The sequence below is a fragment of the Musca domestica genome, unplaced genomic scaffold, assembly GCF_030504385.1.
Source record: "Musca domestica strain aabys unplaced genomic scaffold, Musca_domestica.polishedcontigs.V.1.1 1, whole genome shotgun sequence".
In the NCBI taxonomy this organism is placed as follows: domain Eukaryota; kingdom Metazoa; phylum Arthropoda; class Insecta; order Diptera; family Muscidae; genus Musca; species Musca domestica.
The window spans coordinates 17,476,970-17,501,737 of record NW_026712114.1 but is presented as its reverse complement, the minus strand read 5'-3'; the positions used below and the strand labels follow the sequence as shown (position 1 = coordinate 17,501,737).

General features: G+C 36.3%; 1 protein-coding gene across 2 annotated transcripts in view; it reads left to right on the top strand.

Moving 5' to 3' along the window:
• LOC101892245 (carcinine transporter) overlaps positions 1-21,986 on the top strand; it is a 39,411-nt gene extending 17,425 nt beyond the window's left edge. For both annotated transcript variants that reach the window (XM_059119876.1, XM_059119874.1), the window contains exons 4-11: positions 11,399-11,561; positions 12,040-12,216; positions 15,960-16,109; positions 17,510-17,734; positions 20,604-20,731; positions 20,793-20,879; positions 20,984-21,318; positions 21,558-21,986. In XM_059119876.1, the coding sequence (XP_058975859.1) occupies positions 11,399-11,561; positions 12,040-12,216; positions 15,960-16,109; positions 17,510-17,734; positions 20,604-20,731; positions 20,793-20,879; positions 20,984-21,318; positions 21,558-21,641 (1,349 nt within the window). In that variant the 3' untranslated portion in view covers positions 21,642-21,986. The remainder of the gene's footprint in view (positions 1-11,398; positions 11,562-12,039; positions 12,217-15,959; positions 16,110-17,509; positions 17,735-20,603; positions 20,732-20,792; positions 20,880-20,983; positions 21,319-21,557) is intronic.
• The last annotated feature ends 2,782 nt before the right edge of the window (positions 21,987-24,768 follow it).

The window sequence follows — 24,768 nt, the reverse complement described above, 5'->3', positions numbered from 1 at the left end:
CTGAACCTGCATAGTCTTCATTAAAATCCAAATAATCTCAAAATCTAATAAAATTTCCTCTGACTACCTCAAAATTACCAAAATATGGGTTTATCGTTCTTTTTTGGGATTACTTTTGCTAGTTGAGAATGAAAGAAGACTGTGAAATTCAAGACTACGATGCAGAACCTTGAAACTTGGAGTCTATGGTTCTATTGGGAAACACAAAAAAAAATATACAGGAAAAACCCAGATTATGAAAGTTGATCTAAAAATATGTAAAAAAGCAGTAAGTTCGGCCGGGCCGGACTTTGAATACCCTACACCATTTGGAACAAATTTGGAAATTAAAAAAAAAATAAATAAAATCCTGTTGTTGTAAAATGGTACCTTTAATACCTTTATTGTTATTCTTATAAAAACAATGTCTGTTTATTTGTGGAGAACAATGGCAATGTTTACCAGAGGGTAAGGCAGGGAATACCTAGGTTTCGGAATGAGCCAACAATCCTCATCAGTTCCCTTGTTTTTGTCTGGGATATTCTCCCCAGAAGTTATTTAAAAAAAAAACTTCTATGACAAAAAACTTTTTTTACACAAGTGGCGAGATCGTAAGCTCAATAGAAGAGGAACCCCTTCGTCGACCGTGCCTTGTCTATTAATATATAATTATTGCAAAATGGTCAGGGGAATACTTAGGTTTCGGAAAGAGCCACCAATCCTAATCAGTTCCCTTGTTTTTTGTCTGGGAAAAAATCCGCTAAAAATTCCGCTAAAAATTCCGTTAAAAATTCTGTTAAGATTTTAAAAAATACCGAATATAGCCTTTTTATTGGGCTCTGGACCTGCATAGGCAGCTCACAATAGGTCATTCAAATACGAAACTTGAATCCGGTGAATAATGCAGCTAAAATCATCAAAATACGGAATATAGGGAGGTACAGCCTATGAGAAGACCTGGACCTGTATAGAAAATTTTCTGTCACATGCTGTAGTACCGATTAGGAACTTTAAATACGAAATTTCAAACAATTTCAAAGTACCGAATATAGGGAGGTACTGATATATGGGGGCTATATTAAGACCGGGACCTGTTCCCATTACGAACCCTAGATACGAAATTTGAAACAACTCTGGTGAATAATGTCGCTAAAATCATTAAAATGCCAAATATTGGGAGGAACTGTTATATGCAAGCTATACGGAAACGTGGGCCTGCATACGCAATTTTTTGTCGTAGGCGGCATTTTCCATTACGAAACTTAAAACAACTCCTGTGAATAAAGTTTCTAAAATCGTCAAAATATCAAATATCGGGGTGCGATAAAAAAACTGCAACCAAGTCAAAAGCCATCATTTTTACATTTTCTTCAGATTTTATTGAATGAAAGCAAAAAGTGTCGGTAACAGCATCAAATTTTAGAATAAGTTTAAATTTGTTCGAATTGATCACCTTTGGCACGCATTATGGCCATCAAACGGGCAATGAAACCGTCACACGCTGCCCAAATGTTGCTCTGCGGTATTTTCGTACTATTCCGGGCGAAGCGCTTGCTTGAGGTGTTCGACACTTTGGTATTTTATAGTGCCAACCTTGCTTTCCAAAATACTCCAGACACAATAGTCCAACGGATTGGTATACGGAGATTTTGTTGGCCATTGTGCGCTGGAAATGAAGCGAAGAACCTCATTTTGTAACCATTCTTGGGTGGCGCGTGCTGAGTGCGACTGCGGCCAAAATGTTTGCATGCCCAAGGTTTTAATACACCCTCCAGAATATTTTCGCTATAATATTCGGCATTTATTCTGATGCCACGGTCGATTAATACGAGAGGAAAGCGCTCATCGGCTGTTATGGCGGCCCACACTATCACTATGGCCGGTCCTTGAGTTCTGGTGGCCAACCGAAGGTACACAGACCTCCTTGGCAAGTAAAAATGATCATTTTGTTTGTTTACAAACTGCTGGACAACGAATGTTTTCTCATCGGATAAAACCAAATTCGACAATTCACGTAAGTGGTGAAGTGGCCAAGCGAAGCAACTCTTTAGCTCTTTTGAGTCTATTTTCTTTCTGTTGCGATGTAAATTCTTGAACTTTTTGAAATTTCAATTGCTTTACCCCAATCTCATTTTTCAATATTTTCCGAATGGAATATTGCGATATGTTCAGCTCACGAGCCATCTGTCGGCCACTGCGACGCGCGTTTCGATCAAGTCGCTTCTTTACTTTCCGAACAATTTCTACTGATGTTGCTGTACGAGATGGTACGAGACACAACAGATTTATTCACATTTAAATGCTGGAGTGTTCTAACGATAGCCACTTGTGGTTTTCCAGCAAAATATAAAGAAATCACACTATCACGCTTGAATTTCTTCACAAATAACTTTTTTTCTGGAAAATTCTCACCAAAATGTTTTTTTAAGACTGTAAACAATAAAATGAGGTATCACTGGAATAATTTTAACAGCTGTCGGACGAGTGGCTTAGGAATGACAGCAGTCTGAAGTTTATTGCAGTTTTTTCATCTCACCCTGTTTATGGGAGCTATAGCTATATTTGTGATGTACTATACTTGTACTTCACAAAATGTGATATACTTGCTTCTAGGCTGAATTTGGTTGGATTTGCCAAAATTAAGTTCATTTGGACTAATATTGGCCATTTGGTGCACAATTAACCCGTAATCGGATGATATATATGAAAGCTATTTTAAATTTTTTTTCCGATTCTCACCAATTTCAATAGGATTCATCCTTGGGCCAAATAAATATTGTTTGGAAAATTTCATCTCCATCGGATAATAAATACGACCTGCATTTTGTCCCAAGTATACATGGACAGAGGAACTGACATGCATAAATCGACTAAGAAAGTGATTCTATGATAATCCTCTAAAATAACTATACGTCTACCTTGCTTCCTTCTCCATGTTACAAACAAATGCACAAAGCCTACTATGTGGTGTAGGGTATAAATACAGGAAAACCCCAGATTATGAAGGTTGAGCTAAAAATAAGATCTAAAAATTTTATATGTTTACAGTTCTCATCCACATTTTTTATTGGATAGATGGAAAGCTTATATGGGCCATTATTTCCGCAATTATTGTTACTTTCATTTTTCTCAGTGTAACAAAACAATTTCCAAACACACTCAAGCGTATTCTCGTCCTTTTTTGGGGGGAATAAATGTATATTGAAACCAGTGCAGTGCATGCCCCTCATGTTGGGCACTTCAAAATCGGAAACGGAAACTGTAAAGCATCGTTTCGCCTTCATACATGATGGCAAAACAAAAAACCCTCCCAAAAAAAAGATAAAACAACATATATATAAATAAAAGCGAGGATGGCATGAAAACGAAACCAATTTCAATTTCACTTGCACACAGACACATACACACAGATCAAAGTAATGCTTCGGAGAATTGCATTTTTTTGGCGGGGCAGCGAAAATTTTCTTACAGCCCTTTTGAGTGGCGTGAGAGAAATGAGTTCAAAGAAATAAGACAGCGGTGGTGGGAATGTGTGTTAAATATTTAATATTTAAAACCACTAGTTGGAAAAACTTTAATAATTATTTAAGACGGATATAAAAAAACAAATTTTTGGTTTTCAATGTAAAAACAAGGGTTATTGGTTAGTCGGGAGGAGATTTTATAGTTAATCAAGGGGAATTTTTTTCGAGCACCTTCTAACGACATTTCATGCATTTTTCAAAATCGAGGAATTATAAGAACGTTCTAGAAAATCGAGAACTTGTTAAAAATTGTTTTACAATTTTCTTCAGACCAAGGATATGCTGAGCCAAATTTGTGGAGATTTTATAAAAAAACATTAAAACATATTTTTAAGGGCCTGTTTTCCAAACATCGGCAATTTTTGGAACAAATTTTCAAGAATTGTTGTTAAAGACTTTCTGACTGAAAATCGTGGATTTTTAAAATAAAAAAGTCTTCCGACAATGTGGAGGAAAAAAAGCGAATTTTAAGAATTTATTTTAAGAAGATGGATTTAAAAATTAATCTTTTCAGGGTCCTCCTTACCAAAAACCATATTGGTTATATAAATTTTTTTCAACAGCCCTAATTTAAGAAAAGGACTCTAGAAAATTGTGGAAAAATGGTTTTAACCGAAGGCACAAATTATAAATTGAAGAAAAACAAAACCAAGGACGTCCGGAACACAATTCGTAGAAACAAGATATTTTCTATAACCCACTGTCTAAAAACCATGAAACTCTGACCAAAAATTTAATTTTTTAAACTTTTGTAAGAATCTCCCGGCCAAAAATCTGTTATTTTTATAGAGAACCTTTAGCTGGACTCCTTGATAAAAATCATGGACTTTTTATGAATGTTTTCGAGTTGAAATTTTTTTTTGAAGGACATCGTAGATTTTTCAGAATTTTGTTATCAAGGATCTTTTGAATTCACAATTCCTCTTCTAAGAATGTCGGCTTTTTAGGAATTAATTTTTTATGGATTCTGTTATTTTTTAGCAGCTGATTTGAATTTTAAAGAATTTATTTTCCAAGAGCCCCATAGGATTTTTAAAAACGGAATTGTGGAGTTTTCAAGAATTAATTTTTCAATAGTCCAGGATCTTCTGGTTATAACCTCCATCGTGGAAGGGAGGGTATATTAAATTTGTCATTCCACTTGTAACACCTCTACTAAGTATATATATTTAAGATATTCGATATCCGTCTCCCTGAAGGTGTGTTGAAATCACGATACAGCTCACATTATTTTCCGAAGAGGTTTGTAATTTGGCTCAGTAACTTGTATTTTGTATGGGATGGTTCGCATATCGGTTCACGATTTTGTATAACCCTTTTATGGGTACCCCACGATGTTTGGGGTTTTGATGATATTAGCACATTTTAGTCGTAATGGGCTCTAGCTCTTAAGATCCCTTCAATTTTTAAGCATTTTTCAAGATATTTGATGTTTTCTAAAAAAATATTTTTCAAGGATGCCTTGGAGTTTTTAAGAATTTATTCTTAAGTAGGCCCTTTAATACGTGAAATATTAAAGATATTTTGTAAAAGTTATACTGACGAGGAAATCATGTAATGTTTAAGACGTTTTCCAAGGACCTTCTGAGCTAAAAATTGGAATTTTCTATAAAATTTTTTCCAGGACCTCCTGATAAAAATCCTACTTTTTTAAAGAAAGTGTAAATAAATGGTTTTTTAAAGAATATTTTTTAAAATATTTGTAAAAAACATTGTGGGTGTGACGTTATGGAAGAACTTCTTGGCCATCAACTTTTTCTTCTTCAAATTATATTAATACGCTATAACCATACACATGATATACACATTATTTTCTCATTATATTTACTCTATTAAAAAATAATATTCAGTATTTCCCAACTCAAAAACTCCAATCCTTTTCCAATACTCTATTTGTCATAATTTTTCGCAAACCTGACAGATTGTTTAGTTGATGATATATGCAAATCAATATTTTGATGAGTGACTGTCATCCGGACTCGTTCTGTCTGTGGACATGTCATACAGAAACACACACACACATACACATGAATTTGTCGTTCCAAATATATGAATTTGTTCTGGGCAACTACAAACACATACATGTTGTATGTTGGTGTAATTATGTGCTTCGTTTGATGAAATTGATTTATTAATACACAAACATACAGAAATAATCAATTGAAACACACTTGGCAAAAAACCGGGAGAGAGGGAGAGAGAGGAAAATATGACAAAACTTCCGTTTGACTTCATTTTGTTGGAGTCTACACATGTTCAGCTGTTTGACTGTCAGCCTGAGTTGTCTGTCGTTTTGATTGGTTTGATGATAGATATGTTATAGCCATAACACATACGTAATCATAATGATGTCAAATCGAATACCGGCAATGCTTTGAGTCTAACTGAAAATTCATTTGCTGAAGAGAACCACAGGTACGTGTCTTCACATCAGGAGCGATTTAGTGGGGAGAGAGGAGAGGGGGTAGGATTTTTGTATATTGAGGCAAATTTAATGTAATGTTATATAATTCTCAGGTGAATACGTTTCGTTTCTCGTTTCGGTTGCGTTGTTTTTGGTCGTCAATGTTGGGTGTTGATGTTATTCCTAGCTGTTCACAGACAGATAGATGCCAGTCTGGCATAGACTCCTGCATTCGATTTCTAAATGATGTCTCTTTGTGGTTACGGGCAATATTTGTTTTCTCTTCTATTTTTTTGTTTTTGAGGAAATTCAAATTCCAATTTTTGTTCGTTGCCGTTGTTGTGTTTTATTATTTCAATGCAGTATTTGTCTTTCATTTATTTATTTATATTTATGAATGAGAATTAAAAATTTCCTTTTCTGTTGCAATATTTATGAAAGGATAACTCGTCATGGAATGCCATTGGTATTTTACAGGATGTTGTTGGAGTATTGAGACATATTGGTGCCGAATTATTAAAATTCGAAATAATGTTTTTGGAAGTGGTTCACAGAATAAGTCTTAATTCTAATAAAGAAAGTGGAAAGTATGCCTGCAACCTCCCTTAATTTAACCCCACTTTTACTAAAAAGGATTTCTTCTAAAGAGACATGATCTTAAACGTTGTTTCCATGAGGAAAATGTTGGCAATAATTAATTATATGAACTCTCGATAGACACAAGGATAAGGGTATATGAAGACATGTTCTCAAATCACTGTTGAATTAATATGAATAAAATACGTTAATTTCGTCTCCCTCTATATATTCATATATATTTTTGTACCCTCAGCTATATGGCTAGAGAGCGGATACATCATTTGATACAGTAAAAATGTGCTTTTTTTTGCAGGACATTTGGAGTCGATCTAGCGATATCCGTCCGTCTGTCTGGCTGGTGCGCACGATAACTCTCAAAGGCAGTGTCCGATTTGGTCCTTGGTACATCGTGATATTATTATCAAACTAGGATCGAGTTTGGAGATGGGCAATATCAGCCTACTCCTCTCTTACCATAAGATCTGTTATAAGGACCATTTCTTTTGGTTCCTCCCCACAAAACCAAAACGATTATATAATCCGAAATAAAAATCCGGTTCTTCTCGAATTTCACACATCCCATTATTTTCACTAACGCAAGATCTTCTGCGATGGTGGTATATATCGGTCTACTTCTTCTGGTACCTCCCCAAGAAAGGGTTAACATTTTGGATATTCATGAAGCTCATAAAACGTGAAATTAATGTCCGAATTCATTTAGAATTGGTACATCTTAATGTTTATCTCAACATAAGGTTTGTATAAAGATGACAGAGATCGGATAGATCCTCCTGCTATAACCCCCCCCCCCCCCCAAAGCATCAAAGTTTTGAATAACCAAAGCGATTATAAAATCCGAATTAAGCATTCAGTTCTCTTCATATTTCACACATCCTTTTATTTTACTAACACAAGATCTGCTGCAAAGATGGGATATATTGGTCCACTCCTTCTGGTACCAAAATTTTGAATATCCATGGAGCTCATTAAATGCGAAATTATCATCCGATTTCATTCAGACTTGGTTCATCTCAATATATTCATAAATATAAGATCTGTTATAAAGATTGTAGAGATCGGACCATTCCTTCTGGTAGCTCCCCCGTAAAGGGTCAACGTTTTGAATAACAAAATGGATTATAAAATCTGAAATAAGCATTTGGTTTTCTTCATATTTCACCCATCCCATTATTTCTACCAACAATAGATCTGCTGCGAAGATGGGATATATCGGTCCATTCCTCCTGGTACCTCTCCCGCAATGGGTCAAAATTTTGAATATCCATGAAACTCAGAAATCGCGATTTTAACATTCGGTTCAATTCAAAATTGGTACATCTCAATATTTCCATCAATACAAGATCTGTTTTAAATGTGGTAGAGATCGGACCATTTTTTTCTGGTACCTCACCCGTATAGGGTTCAAGATTTGAAAAACAAAACGCTCAAAGAAAGCGAAATAAGCATCCAACTTGCTTCCAATTTCACACACATGATCTGTTGCGAAGATGATATATATCTGCGAACCTTTTCTGATTGCTCACCCACAAGGGGTCACAATTTTCAATACTTTTATCTGTCATAACTTGCGAAACAAGTCAGATATTCTTTACAGCTAAATATTTGTCTCAACCAGAAACCTGTAATGAATGCGAAATTTATCGAATTTTTTTTTCGCATAGAATTTGATATAAATGTTAGATTTTTTTCAATTAAGGTAGGAAAATAGGATACTTCGGTCGACCATATCTGGTACATCCTGCACATTTTAACATTTTATAAAAATTATCACATATTTCTTATGAAATATAGTCCAAACCTGGCACATCGCAATATTTGTATCATTTTTATTTAGGTCCGATACGAAATGGGCAATATTGGCACATTCCTTCCGAATCTACTCCATAGAGGATCAACAATTTGAAAAATCATAACACAAGTCAAAATATATTTAAATAATCGAAAATTGGCCTAGACTATGCCTCTGTCGCCTAAACAGACTAATACTTTTTTACTTCTTTCAATATTTTCCGTTACTTAAATTTACACTATCTCCACAATACTACGACCAGATACTGTTCATAGAAGAATATTATTTATTACGGACATGAGTGTATGTGTTAAAATTTGAGTATGTCTGTTGCGTTTCTTTTTATAAACGTCTATGACTTTATTATGCAAATGTGGTTTGCAAGGCATTCCATGGCACCACAGGAAGAGGAACTCACATACCTACATTACGAAGAATGCAAACATAAAATATGCGCTCCCACACACACATGCCTTCAACATACACCCACACACACAAAGAACCGGCAAACAACTCTTGCCACAAATTTGATTCATAATTTAGCATTATCTGTTATTAGTCGACAACGACGACGAATCGTAGTCTTTTTTCTCCTCTTCGTCGTCTTTTTCTTTTTCGTGCTTTTTCAAAGTTATTCAATAACTTTCAATTATAAAATAAAAAGTAATAATTTCTTGGGAAATCGTTTTTAGTGGAAGCGGCAACCTCAGCTCGGCGAGCAAAGGAAATACCGGGATATAGAGTTTAGCTTAGAAGATACCCCCAAGTAATACCACGCTAGCTCTGAAATTCACCCACAAAACATACCTCCACCAGAGAGCATAAATATTTTTGTGTGGCAATGTATGTGCGAGTGTGTCTGTGGCGGACGACATAACGAAGCAGAACTAACAAAGTTTTTCCATTTGCTTAACATTACTTTTTACAACTTTGCACTTTAATGCGTTTCACTTTAACTCAACTCCGTTAAACAAATGAAAGGAAAACGAGAAAACGTCATAAGACAGTGGTGTTTTTCTATTTTAAAGGAAATCTCTTCTGATCTTCAAAGAGAATAACTTTTGGTCTTCTAAAGGAAGGCCTACTGGCCTTCCAAAGGTCAGGTCTACAAGAAGATATTTCAATAGAAAAACGTATGAGTCTTCCAGGTCTTTTATAAAAAGACTTTCTGGCTTGCTACGGAAGATTTTCACGCCTTCTATAAGAAGTACTTCAGGTTTACATACATAAGGCCCTAAGGTCTTCTTATGGAAGCCTCGAATGTTTTCCTATAAAAGAATCGAAGGTCATATCATAGAAGAACATGAAGTCATCTTATTGAAAATCAGAAGTTCTCCTCAAAGAAGGTTCTTCTATTAGTATACTATAACAAAACATTAGGGGGTTCTATAAGGCGACGTTAGAAGCAGACTTTAGGGCCATCTATAAGAAGACTTTAGGGTATACTGGTCTTTTTTGAGAAAACCTTCTGAGAAGACCTTCTGGTTGTCTATGAGAAGACTTTCTAGCCTTCAGTGAGAAGAATTACTAGGTGTTCTATGCGAAGACCTCGGATCTTCTATAAGAAGAATTTCGGGTATTTTATGAGAAGACCTTCAGATAGTTTATGAAAACACCTTCGGGTCTTCTATGAGAAGACCTTCAGGTATACTATGAGTACACCTTCGGGTCTTCTATGAGAAGACCTTCTGCTCGTCTATGAGAAGATCTTCTGCTCGTCTATGAGAAGACCTTCTGCTCGTCTATGAGAATAACTTCTGGTCGTTTATGAGAATAACTTCCAACCTTCAAAGAGAAGACCTACTGGCTTTCTATGAGAAGATCTTCTTTGGTCTTATATGAAAAGACCTTCTAGTTGTATATGAAAATAACTTCTAACCTTCAAATAGAAGACCTACTGGCCTTCTATGAGATGGCCTTATGAGGTCTTTTATGAAAAGACTGAGGTCTTTTAATAAAAGACCTCCTGTGTTCTTCTATGGAAAGACCTTCTCGTCTTTTATGATGGAAGACCTTTTGGTCTTTTATGATGGAAGACCTTTTGGTCTTTTATGAGAAGGCATGCTGGTCTTTTACGAGAATACCTTCGGGCCTTCTACGAGAAGACCAGCTGGTCCTCCATTCAGACACTTCCTGGTTATGTAAGAGATAGCCTTTTGATACTCTATAAGATATTCCTTCGGTCTTTTAAGAGAAAACCTTCTTGTTCTCTAAAACCCTCAGATCTTTTAACATAAGACAATCTGGTCTCCTAAAAGAGGTATACCTTTTTCTGTTAGGGAGGAAGTTCCTTCGGCTCTTTTAGGCAAAGCCTCTGTTATTCTCATACAATCGGGTCTCCGTTTAGAAGAACTCTCCATATTTTATGGGACGAGTTTTCCGTCTTTTATGAAAGGACTATATAAAGAGCTTCCAGTCTTCTATGGAAAGATCCCTTCCTAGACCTTCACGTAGTTCCATGGGAAGAACTTCTTCTAATTAATTTTAAAGGGTTTTGATAAAAAGTTTCGAGGATTCTTGTAGAAAATCTATAGGGATACTATTACCAATTTAAAGGATCAACACCTTTAGAGTTTTTTTTATGGAAAGTTTATAGGGATTTACTTTAGCGGACCTATAGCTCTATTAAAGGTCTATGGAATGTCTATAGAAGTTTCTTAGGGCTTATAAAAGTCCTTTAAAATGACAATAATATATTCGAACTGAATATCAATTCTACCTCCAAAGATTAAAATTCTTTGTCCGGAATATCAATGCGACTCATGTTCTCCATTCCACTGTCCTGCCGCTTTATTTGATTTCTTGTTAACATTGGCGGTGATCCCATCATTATTCTATCGACCAAAAACCTAGCTATCGTTTATCTCGTTGGCCACCACAGCGAGAAGCAACAACCACGAAACTGCTGCTGATGCTGCCACTGCAGCTGGATGCCATGACTTTCGATATTTAGACAGTCAACAATCTTAGTCACTCTGCGGCTTGCGCTCCGTTTTCTATTTGCTTTTGTTCATTTCTTTTGATTTCCTTTATTGGTTTTATTTTGTTTTCTATCTCGCTTTTGCTTCATTTGTGTTTTCATGTTTTTTTTTTGTATTACAGCCTGCCAGAATGGTTGGACTTATGATCAGAAATGGTATCAGGACACCATACCCAGCCAGGAGAATTGGGTTTGTGCGCACGATTTATTTGTGACAAATGTTTTCGTTGTTGGTCGAGTGACAGAAGTTGCGGGTTCATTTCTGCTCGGACAAATGGGTGATATGTAAGTCCATTCTAAATTCATTTAACTTCATTTCATGTCACTAGCATCGTCATCGCCATCATCAGCATCAGTGAAGTTGGCAGCGGCCACATCTCTCAAGCTTTGCAGCATCAGCATTACCATTCCCATCACCACCATCAGCAACATCATTAAGAGCAACTCCGAAATGGAATAACTTTAAATGACTTTACAATTGTCCCACAAGAGTTGAAGTGGTGGCTAACTCGCACAAAAAAAAAAAACTCCATTCCATTTCAATTCAAATCAAATTAACAAGAATACATTTAATTCTATTATTTGCGAATAATTGAAAAGCGTTAGGGTTCCTCTTACCGTCTCTACTTTCCGGTGCGACGCAACTCGACATTGACATTCATTGTTTCGGTTTTGTATTGAGTGTTTGCTTTTCAATGACTTTTTCTTTGTCATTTCTTTAATTGTTTGTTTTGTTTCTCTTCTTTTTATCTTTATTTTAAAGTTTTGGACGCCGTGTGGTCTACTACATCAGTGTGGTGTTTTGTTCAATTGGCCGATTGTCTTCGATTTTGACCACGGCCCATTATACCTGGTTCCTAGTATTTTCCGGCTTAGCAGCTCTGACTATCAACAGTTTGTTTCAATCACCTCAAATTATCGGCATGGAAATATCAAGAGAGTAAGTAAAAAAAAGTAGAATAAAATGTGTGTGATTTAGAAAAATATATTCCGTATTTTTCCCTACTATAAAGAAAATATTGATATGTTTTGAAGTAGGCCCACTCGAAGAAAAATAGAAGAGATTGAGGTCTGTCGCGTATTCTAAATTGAGAAAAAATGTCAAATTGCGATAGGCAAATTATTAACTAAATTTAACTAAGAAATTAACGGAGGACATTTGACTCACGAATGCTGTGCATGACAAACTATAACAATGAGTTTTGGGTTATCTTGAAAATTTGAAAATCTGAGATGAAAAAACTGAAAACACCATCAGACTGCTGACTGCTTTCGCATGGCCGAAAGTGCTGAACTGCCGAATTTGGTTTTCTCCGATGAGAAAACATTCGTTGTACAGAAGTTTACTTGTCGTTTTTACTTGCCAAAGAGGTCAGCTGAAAATATGCACCTACGGGTGACCAACAGAACTCAAGCGCCGGGCATGGTGATGGTGTGGGCCACCATAACAGCCGATGGTCGCTCTCCGCTCGCATTAATCGACCGTGGCATCAAAATAAATGCCGAATATTATCTCGAACATATTCTGTAGGGTGTATTAAAGCCTAGGGCTCGCAAACATTTTGTCCGCAGACCTTGGACATACCAACAGGACTCAGCACCATCGCACTTAGCACGCACCACTCAAGAATGTTTACAAAATGAGGTTTCTCGTTTCATTTCCAGCGCACAAGGGCTACCAAAATCTCCAGATACCAATCCGTTGGACTATTATGTCTGGAGTATTTGTCGATCACCTCAAGCAAGCGCTTCACCGGGATTGGGCCAAAATACCTAAAAGCAACATTCGGGCAGCGTGTAACGGTTTCATTGGCCGTTTGAATGCCATAATTCGTGCCAAAGGTGACCAATTCGAACAAATCTAAACTTATTCTAAAATTTTATGCTATTTCGCACAGTTTTTGCTTTCATTCAATAAAATTAAAAAAAAAAATGTAAAAATTATGGCGCATGGCTTTCTTGCTTTTTTTATCCTACCCTGTATTTATAGGGGTACTACTTTAATTTCAATTATGAATATTTTCCTGTCTTGTAATCCTTCGGTTTATTTTACAATTTGAAGACATTCTGCACCACTCGTTGGAATTATGTATTAAAATCTCCTCAAAAGATCCTTCAAGTTTTAGTAAGAAAAGCCTTTTTTCTTTTCGAAAACCGCCTAGTCTTTTATAAAGATAAAAAGACCCATTGGTCTTCTGTATGAAGGATTGCTGATCTTCTGTTACACACAGAGGATCGTCAAGTCTTCCAGAAAAAATAAAAAGAAATGCATTCTAATCTTCCATAATAAGTCCTTCTACTCTTCCATTACGAGACTTCTTAGTATTCAATTAAAAGACCCATTGATCTGTCATAAGATTATCTAAAATGACTTACCTTTAAGAATCTACAATAATATCTGTTGGTTAGTATGATCCTCAATAAGAGAACCAACAAGCCTCCTACAATATTATCTATTCGTTTTTTATATAAATAACTTCTGATCATCCATAAAAATGCCTTCTGGTTTTATTTAAGAACGCCTGCAGGTCATCCACGAAAAGATATTCTCATGTTATAACAAGTAAGAAAAGGCTATAGTCGTGCGGGGCCGACTATGTTATACCCTACAACACTACAATATGTTAGAAGCCCCCTTATGTCCAAATCCATATTTGAAGATTTGGCTTTTGAAATTAAGATTTTGACTAGGGACATTTGCCCAATATTTATGCACTCCGTCGGGCTGTTAGTTGTTGTAGTCCATTTTACAGATAAATATAATCCAATGGTCATCCAAAATGCAAGAATTCTTCCCTGTCCTTAACTCTCTTCACAGGCGTCTCAATTGGCTTCAATTGTGTGATCGGAAAAACATTTCTATTTAATTTGAACCCTTTAATATTTTGCAATCATCTCCAAAAGCAAGAAGCCCCTCTGTATCTCCAAATTTAGACTCATCTATGTGATTTGCTTGTCAACGATATTTGGCTATATTCGTCAACGAAATCAGCATTAAAAAGCCAGAAATTCGCCTTTTGTGTATTTCGGATATCGCCTGTAAATAATGCTGGTATTTTTTCACACAAAATTAGTGGTCCATTGTACCCGCTGTCCAAATTCTAACTTTATGCGAGATTTCGTGTCCTTTGGTTTCTATTTGTGACCTTTATAACGGCTGCAAAATCAGGAAAATTTTTAGTTGTTGATCGATTTCAACCCCCTAATATATTGCGGACATATTTGAAAACAATAGGCCTAGCCCTTCTGAGCCCTACCCTACCCTTGTAAAAATTTTCGTGAGGATCGGACGATATTTGCAATACTTATATAATATCCCTAACCCGTGTTGTAAGGTGAAGAAATATTACAAAATATTATAAGTCAAATTGAAAAAATCGCATGCGATAAAAAATATGAAAACATAAAAAAATTGTCACAAAATATTACAAAATCTGTATTAACATCTTTATTGACACATTTTTCTGCGATTTTTTTAGATGTTATAGTTTTATGCCAAGCGCATTCTAAATTGACAAAATTTGTCAAAATCGGTCCAACCATTCTTGAGATATAAGCATTCTAACTAACATCCCCTTCCTTTGTATATACACATTGTATATATTTCGCTATATATTTACTATCGGCATCTACGTAACGGTCAGAATTGACCTGTTCGTCTATTTGTGATTTCGTCGGGATTAAATATATTCGCGGTTTAATGGAAAAATTGGCTTTTATTTAACACAAATGTTGTGGCCTATTTCACCTATTTCACTATTTCACCCACAAAATTGGAAGGCTTCTGCCCAGAACTAAGCTCTAGCCCCATGCAAACTTTTGCGTCGATTGGTCTATAATTGCGACCTGTAGAGCAACTGCAAAATCATGATTTTTTTTCAGTTTTTGGTCCATTTCAACCCCTAAATATTGTGCGATCATTTCCAAAAGAAATAGGCTTCTATTCTGACTCTAGCCTCACCTCCATTCTAGATTTCGTGAATATCGGGCCATAATTGCGACCTGTAGAGTGATTACAAATTAACATGGACAGACGGACGGACGGACATACATAGCTAGATCGACTCAGCTCGGCGAGATAGGAAGATCCATATATACCTTCCTATGTGGGAAACCAATATTTCGAGGTGTTACATAATTTTTGGCCCAATCAAACTTATAATACCCCCAACACATAGTGTTGTAGGGTATAAAAAGGTCTTTTATAAAAGTAGAGCTGCAGCCATGCATAACAAGAACATCGTCTTCTCCTTTCCGTGTGTTATAGAAATGGAACCGCCTAGACTTTTATTAAAAGGCGGCCTTCGACAGGTTTCAAATCACATAGCACCCAAAATTCATATTTAATAAAGATAGATTTTGAAGCACATTTAGTGTATATTCAAAACAATATTCGATATTAACAAGTAAAAAAACAGCCAAGTTCGGTCGGCCGAACTTTTAATGCCCTCCACAATTTGGAAAGAACTTGAAAGTTTTCCAAAAATTTAGAAAATATCCGTTTACCCTAAATTATGCTGAATATGAATTTTTAGATTAATCACAATATTAGTCTTCGAAATGGGCCACAGAATTTTCAGTTCTATGTTTGTGGTCCTATAAAACCTTTAGAAAAAACTCCCAACTCTCAATTTTTCATTTAAATTAACAAATTTCTTCTCTCTTTTTTTTGTTTTATTTCAGACAAGATCGAAGTTTAATCGCCATATATCAGAGTTTTGGTTGGTCAATTGGAACAACATTAATGCCATTGCTTTTCTGGTGGTTACGCAAATGGGAACCCTTCATGTGGATAACAACGGTACCAACAGCCTTAGTATTGATTTTCTCCAAGTGAGTAGAACTGTCGAAACATTGGTCGTTGGTTTTGTTTTCTTTTGGTAAACATTCATACATATCTGACAACAACAACAGCAACATGTACATACATTCTCACACATACACTGACATTGGGATGGAGTGGTATTTTTAATTTTTCGGTCAAAAGCAGCACTTCACAATTCTCTCATAGCCCATGATAGCCTAATGTAGGCTTCGTAGCTCTCTGAAACATGTGAACATTTTCTACATGTGCTCGCAAGGATTTGCAATGCAAGGATGGATAACTATGCGAGTGTGGTCTGATCCTTTTGGGGTTTTCGGTTTGGTTGTTTTTCGCATTTTCTTGTTTCCTTTGTTATTCATTACGACAATTTGCAAAAAGAACTATGAAGAAACGAACGAACGCACACACACACACACACACATACACGGTTAACCAGGATGCAGGCTGGCTGGCAGGCACACGCACACACACACACACACGAATGAATCAGCGAAGCGAGTGAAACTCTTTAAGCTGGGGAAAAACGAAACGAAAACAATGCCATTGCCAGGACCACGAAGCATATTGCTGGAGTATTTGGTTGCCGGTATCAGTTTTTTTTTTAGCATTTCTTCTTTCTTGGTCTTCTCTCCGACCAATCGTGCAATCAAATGCAAAAGTATATGGCTGGCTGGCTGGATTGGTTGCCAGCTAGCTATACTTTTCAAAATCCCATACCCCATATCCCTCACTCACTCTCCATTAAATTTCCACCGAAAAGGATTCATTGAAGCAGAAAGCAATTGCACGATGTCTTCTTATGCTCAATTCGACATGTATGACTATGTGTCTGCGTGAGTGTGTGTGTGTGCGAGCGAGTGTGTTCAATTCATTTGAAATCCAATCAAATTCATTCGATTGTTTTCAATTTCTTTCGATAAAACTCAAAAAAAAAAAAGGAGGAGAAGAACAGCATCAAAAAAATACGACAAAAAGAAGAAACCCGGAACCTTTTTACACAATGTTTTGTTTTATGACCAAATATGCACTGATGTAAATATCCAAGAGGATTTTGGGTGGGAGGGAGGTCCAAGGGGCCAACAATACCCAGGGTCTGTTTACTATCTTACCAAACAATTGCTCGCAAGAGGGGGTGGGGGGAACAGAATGTTTTATTCGTAATTTTGTATGCCCTCTGTGCCATGCTGCCTCCACGACGGCTACCGTTGATGGTCGGTCGGTCGTAACTTTGTTTCAATTGAATTTTCTCTGTTTTTCTTTTGCCTCATCACTCATTCATTCAGTCAGCCAGTCATTCACTTACTACCCATCAAATTCCATACACCCCGCCCCCTCCCCCTGCAGCAAATCTAGATTCGTTTCTATTTTCATTTTCTATTTTCTTGTTTCTTTCGGACTCCCCGACCAGATATGTCATTGAATCGCCACGCTGGTTGATTAGCAAGAAACGCTTTGGTGATGCGATTAGGCAATTTAAGAAAATTGCCCGAATCAATGGACGTCAATTTGACATGAGCGAAAAAGAGTTGATCACCATCTATACGAGCACAAAACAAGAAGTTACCTACGGCATAGCGTCATTGTTCTCGGGTTGGCGTCTGGCCAAGAACACTTGCATCATGGGCTTCAGCTGGTAAGTATGGATTGACTTGATGGCATTTTCATGGAATTTAAAAGGATTGGATGGCTTTAATGTGCAGTAGAACTAAGAAAGGGAAAGTTGCAGATGAATGTGGCAAAGAATTTTGGATTAAATTTATTTATCACAATTTTTATTAAAAAATTAATATTTAAGTAATATTTTAATATTTAAAATTCGATACATCATTTCATTCTCTCGCATGCATGGTTTCAAGTATATTTAAGTATTTCATTAGCTCAATATACTGTCTTATTGATTCATATACCTTCAAAAAAAAGCAGTGACTTCGACACATATCAACATGAAAATGTTACAGAAATTAAATAACCATTGAGAAATGAGACAGTGTTTGCGGAAACTGAGACCAAAAGGGTAGAAACAAGTAAGAATGTTGTAAGTTTGGCCGGACCGAACTTTGAATACACTCCACTATTTGGAAAGAATTTGGCAATTTTCAAAAAAAAAAAAAAAAAAAAAAATAAATAAATAAAATCCGTTAAAAATTCGGTTTAAATCTTAAAAATACGAAATGTGGCCGTCATATAAGGGTCTAAACGACGACGTGGACCTGCATAGGCAACTTTTGTCATACAGAGTGAGATAAGAAAACTGCAAGAAAGAATGAAAGCAAACAATTTCGGAAATAGCATAAAATTTTAGAATAAGTTTAGATTTCTTCGAAGTGGTCACCTTTGTCACGAATTATGGCCTTCAAACGGCCAATGAAACAGTCACACTCTGCTCTGCGGTATTTTGGCTCATTTCCGGCGAATCGCTTGCCTGAGGTGATCGACACTTTGGTATTTTTTAGTGCCATCATTGCTTTCCAAAATACTCAAGACACAATAGTCCAACGGATTGGTATTCGGAGATTTGATGGCGCTGAAATAAAGCGAGGAACCTCATTTTCTAACCATTCTTGGTTGGCGCGTGCTGAGTGCGATGATGCTGAGTCCTGTCGAAATGTCCAAGGTCTGTGGCCAAATATTTGCGTGTCCAGAATATTTTCGCGATAATATTTGGCATTCGACATTCTGATGCCACGGTCGATTAATACGAGCGGAGAGCGACCAAGGACTCTTATGGCGGCCCACACCATCACCATGGCCGGTTCTGTTCTGGTGGCCAGCACATTTTCAGCTGACCTCTTTGGCAAGTAAACACGATAAGTTTGTTTTTTTTTTCTCATCGGAGAAAACCAAATTCATCAGTTCACCACTTTCGGCCAAGCAAAGCAACTCTCTATCACATTTGGGTCTATTTTTTTTCTGTTGCGGTGTAAGCTCTTGGACTTTTTTTGAATATCAATGACTTTACCCCGAGCTCATTTTTCAATCTTTGCCGAATGGAATATTGAGATATGTTCAGCTCACGAGCCATTTTTCGGCCATTGCGACGCGGTTTTCGATCAAGTCGCTTCTTTACATTTTGCATATTTCTGCTGATGTTGATGTTTTCTTCCGTCCACTTCCTTGACGTCGGGCTACACTGGAAAGCTCTAACGATAGCCACTTGTTGTTTTCCAGCCAAATATAAAGAAATCCCACTATCACTCTTGAATTCCATCACGAATAACCTTTTTCTGGAAAAATCGCACCAAAATGCTTTTGTACGCTTGTAAACAACATAATGAGCTGTCACTGGAATAATTTTAACAGCTGTCGGACGAGTGGCTTAGAAATGACAGCACTCTGAAGTTGGTTGCAGTTTTTTCATCTCTCCCGTTACAAAGACGTAGACCTGCATACGCAATGTTACTCATAGGTTGTAGTACCCATTGGGAATTTTAAATACGAAATTTGAAACAATTCCGTTGAATAATGTCCCTAAAATTCTTAAAAAATTGAATATCGGGGGTGCAGTTGTATGTGGGCTATATGATATCGTGGACCTATATAGACATTTCTCTTCCAGGGGGTAAAGAGCTTAGAAAGAACTTCTTTTTACACAATTCCATTGAAAAATGTAGCTAAAATCATAAAAAAATACAGAATATAGGATGGTACCGTTATATGGGTGATATACGATATCGTGGACCTGCATAAACAATGCTCTTCCAGGGGAAAAGTACTCAAAAGAAACCCCTTTTTTGGATTTTCAGAGGTTTTCATTGAGAATGTTGCTGCAATCGTTAAAATACCGAATATCGGGGGGTAACGTTATATGGGGGTTACACGTCTATGGGGCTGTACGAAGACCTGGACCTGCAGGACCGATATAGACCATTTTCGAACTTGACCCGCTTGCAGACAAAATATTGATCTGTGCAAAATTTTAGCTTAGAGTGATTACGGCCGACGGACGGGCTGACATGGCTAAATCGTCTGAGAATTTTACTCTGATCAAGAATATATATTCTTTATTATGTCTAAGATTATTATTTTGAGGGAGGGTATAAAAATACGATATTTTGTACCCTTAGAAGAGAAAAAAATGTCACACCATGGCCAAAGAACCTTAAAATTTAGACAGTTCAATTAGATTAAAGGTGGAATATTCCAAAACAGTCATCAACACATTAAGTTTTTATTTAGGGCCTAGAAAAAATTGCCTTTTCGATTAGCAACTATTTCCATTATTTTTTTTTACCCAAAAAAAAAAAAAAAAAAATACTAATAGGTCGATTACTAAATCAAGTTAAATTTAAGCTCACAGTGTGACATAAATTTCTGAAACTGTTTTGAAATCTCATTTTATACATCGCGAATAGCAATAGCACAACCTCAATAACGACCAAAAGGGGGAAAGGCTATAAAAATATTTACCTTTTAGATGATCCAATCACCGCATTGGATGCTTAAATACCATTTAATAAATTTCAACCTATATCCCAATGATATAAATCCATATGCGCTTTCAGGTGTGTGGTAGCTGTGTCATATTTCACCCTGGTACTCTTCAGCTCGAGAATGAATGGTAATCCCTTCTTGAATTTCCTTATGCAAAGTATTGTGGAAATTCCCGCCTACATTTTGGGCAAATATTTGGGTAAGTTGTTTTACAAGATAATAACAAAAACAAATAGCTTAACAAGATTTGCATCTTTCAGGCGATAAATTTGGGCGACGCTTTACCAACAGCTCCTCGTTCTTTGTTTCATTTTTGGCTTGCATACCACTGATATTGTTGGCCACAGGTTTGTTAGAATTTATATTCCATTCTTAGCAGACATTTTAATCTCTTCACATTTTTTTTTCTGTTTTTCCTTGGCTGTTTTTTTTTTTTTTTTTTTTTTTGCAGATGAAAAATACGAATTTGTAATTATGGGTTTGGCAGCATTTATCAAATTCTTAAACGCGGTTACCTTCTTCACCGCCAGCTTGCAGGGCATGGAAATTTATCCCACATGTATGCGTCAAACGGGCATTGCCCTTGGCACCATCCTGGCGAACGCTGTTGGCGTTGTTGCACCATATCTGGTGTACTTGGGCACCACAGTTGACATTCGCAGTCCGTACTATATTTTGGGTGCGCTGTTCCTGATTGGCGCCATTGCAGCCTTGTTTTTGCCCGAAACGTTGCATAAAAAGCTACCCGACACTATGGAGGAGGCCCGTAATTTTGGCATACATGATGTAAGTGTTTGGTGTGGTAGACACAAAAACAAGTTGTTTGTTTTTTATTGGAGTTTTGGCAGGCTTAATGCTTGGCAATCGCAGATTTGCAACAAATTTTTTTAAATGAAATCCATTAAAAATCTAAACACTTCTTGCAACAACAAACAAATAAATGTTGCTGTCGCTTAGCATAAATGTTTAGTGTGCATCCATTTATTTTCAAATTACTCTAAATGCTGTTTTTTTCTACTTTTCAGAAATTCTTCAGCCTGCCCAAGGCCCCACCCGCCACTGCAGATGCGACAACGGAAAAACTAAATCAAACCAAATTTGCCCCCTGAAAAGTGTCGGAACGCCCACTTAGACGACACTTTGTGATTTTTGTTACTAGCCTAATTAGACAGCAGTCAGTATTTGTATTTTTGCTATGTTTGCTGGCGCCCAAAGGATTGATATTCGTTTCCTGTCGACGCCACTTCTTCGTTTGTCCATTGCATCTGTGACAATGTGATCGATGTACTTTAAGATGTTCCCCCTACTTTATTTAAGTGCAATTACTAGTTGATTTTTTTTTTGTTGTTTTATTGTTTTTAGGATTTTGTGAATCTTTGTAAATAATAATGCTTTCGTATGTAAGAGTGTATGCTTTGTATATAGGCAAATAAATTGTATATTTATATCAATAAGTACGAGTCGTTATTGTTTTCCTGCCTTCTAAAATGAGTCAAATATAGTCAATGCCTGGATGTTCTCTCAAGAATATGTTCAATCTTTCAATTCCAGGGCAAATCTGCAATTCCCGCAATTTAAGTTTTTTCTAATCATTGATTTTGAAAATATTTTGGTTTTATTTTTCAAAACAACAAATACATACACAACAAGTTAAAAAGCAATAAGTTCGGCCGGGCCGAACTTTGAATACCTTCCACCATTTGCAACGAACTTGAAAAAAAAAATCCTTACAAAATTCTGTTAAAATTTTGAAAATACCAAATATAGCCGTTATATTGGTGTCTATACGACGTGGACCCACACAGTCATTGTTTGTCATAAGTCATTTTCAAATTAAAATTAGGAACTTGAAATAAACGGTGAATAATGTAGCTAAAATCATCAAAATCATATCATAATCAAATTATATCGGAGCTGTGCGAAGACCGGGACCAGCATAGACAATTTTCTGTCATAGGCTGTAGCACCCATTACGAACTTCACCTAAACTCGTCAAAATACCGAATATAGGGAGGTATGGGAAAAGGTAGCCTATACGAAGACTTGGACCTGCATAAACATTTTCTGTCACAGACTGTAGTTTCCATTACGAACTCTAAATGCCTAATTTGAAAAAATCCGGTGAATAATGACGCTAAAATCATCAAAATACCGAATATCGGGAGGAACCGTTATATGGGGGCTATACGAAGACATGGACCTGTATAGACAATTTTCTGTCTTACACTGTAGTATCTATTTCGAACTTCAAATGCCAAATATGAAACAATTCCGGTGAATAATGTCGCTAAAATCACCAAAATACCGAATATGGGGAGGTACCGTTATATGGGGGCTATACGATGACATGGACCTGTACAGAAAATTTTCTGCCTCAGGCTGTAGTATCCATTTCGAACTTCAAACACCAATTTTGAAACAATTCTGGTGAATAATGTCGCTAAAATCATCAAAATACCGAATATAGGGAGGTACCATTTTATGGGGGCTATACGAAGACGTGGACTTGCACAGACAATTTTCTGGCATAGGCTGTAGTATCCATTTCGAACTTCAAATGCCAAATATGAAACAATTCCGGTCAATAATGTCGCTAAAATCATCAAAATACTGAGTATCGAGTGGTACCGTTATATGGGGGATATATGAAAACGTCGACCTACATGGCCCATTTACGAACTTAACCTGCCTACTGGAAAAATAAACATGGGTGCAAAATTTTAGCCTTCTATCTCAATTCATTCGAAAGAAAGACAGACACACAGACCGACAGACGGAATATATATACTTTGTTGGGTCTAAGATCATTATTTCGATGATTTACAAACGGAATGACAAAATTAATATACCCTCTATAGTATGGTGGAGGGTATAAAAACAATGTAATCAGCTAGGAGCTCTACCTAACTTTTTAATTGTACCATGAAATTTGCTCAATTTTACCCTACAACACTATGTATCGTAGGTATAATATGTTTGGCTAGGCCAAAAATTATGTAACACCTCGAAATATTGGTTTCCCACATAGGAAAGTATGCATGGATCTTCCTATCTCGCCGAGCTCAGTCGATCTAGCTATGTATGTCCATCCGTCCGTCTGTCCACGTTAATTTGTAATCAAGCTATAAGTCGCAATTATGGCCCGATTCTCACGAAATTTAAAATGGAGGTGGGGTTAGGGTCAGAATAGAACTCTATTGTTTTTGGAGATGATCGCACTATTTCGGATATTATTAGGAATTGAAATGGACCAAAAACAGAAAATTTTCCTTATATTACAGTTGCTCTATAGCCCAAAATTATAAATCAATCGACGCGGAAATTTGCATGGAGTTAGAGTTCAGATCTGGGCTATAGCTTACAAATTTGATTGTAATCTGACAATATTTAGCGGGAAAAATAAGCCATAACTTTTATATCAGAAAATACAAACATTTCCACTAAACCGCGAATAGTTTTAATCCCGTCCACATCACAAATACATTAAAAGGTCACTTCTGACCATTACAGTGATGCTAATAGGCAAGATATCGACTATGTAGCAAAATAGGTACAATATATATGTAAAAAAATAGATCTATGTTATTTTCCTTATAAGACAAGAACTGCTGGACAGATTTTCACAATTTTTTCTCAATTCGGAATTTCTTGGCAGAAAAGGTAATATTTGAGAAAATCGCGTAAAAATATGACAATAAAAAAGTGAATATTTTGTGATACATTTTTTTTCAACTTTTGTCATATTTTTTATCGCATGCGATTTTTTTTTCATTTAACTTCCACTTATGAATTGTACATTTTCTAAATATTTTCTACACCCTGCAACACTATGAGGGTTGAGGGCATTATATACAGATCGCAATTATCGTGCGATGCTCACGAAATTTTACATGGGGTTAGGGTTAGGGTCAGAATTAAAGCCTATTGTATTTCAAGATGTACATTTAGGGGTTCAAATAGACAAAAAAATTTAAATTTTCCTGATTTTGCAGTCGCTCTACAAGTCACAATTAAAAAGCAATCGACATGGAATTTTGAATGAGAAGAGTAGGGCTCTATTTAAACCAGAAGATCTGAACAGATCTTCACCAAATTTGACATACTAGCTTCTAGACTCAATTCGGTCGCATGTGCCAAATTCCATCCCATTTGTGCTATTCTTACAAATTTGATACACAATTAAAAGCATATCGGACGAAATTATATGTGGGAGCTATATCCAAATCTGACCCGATC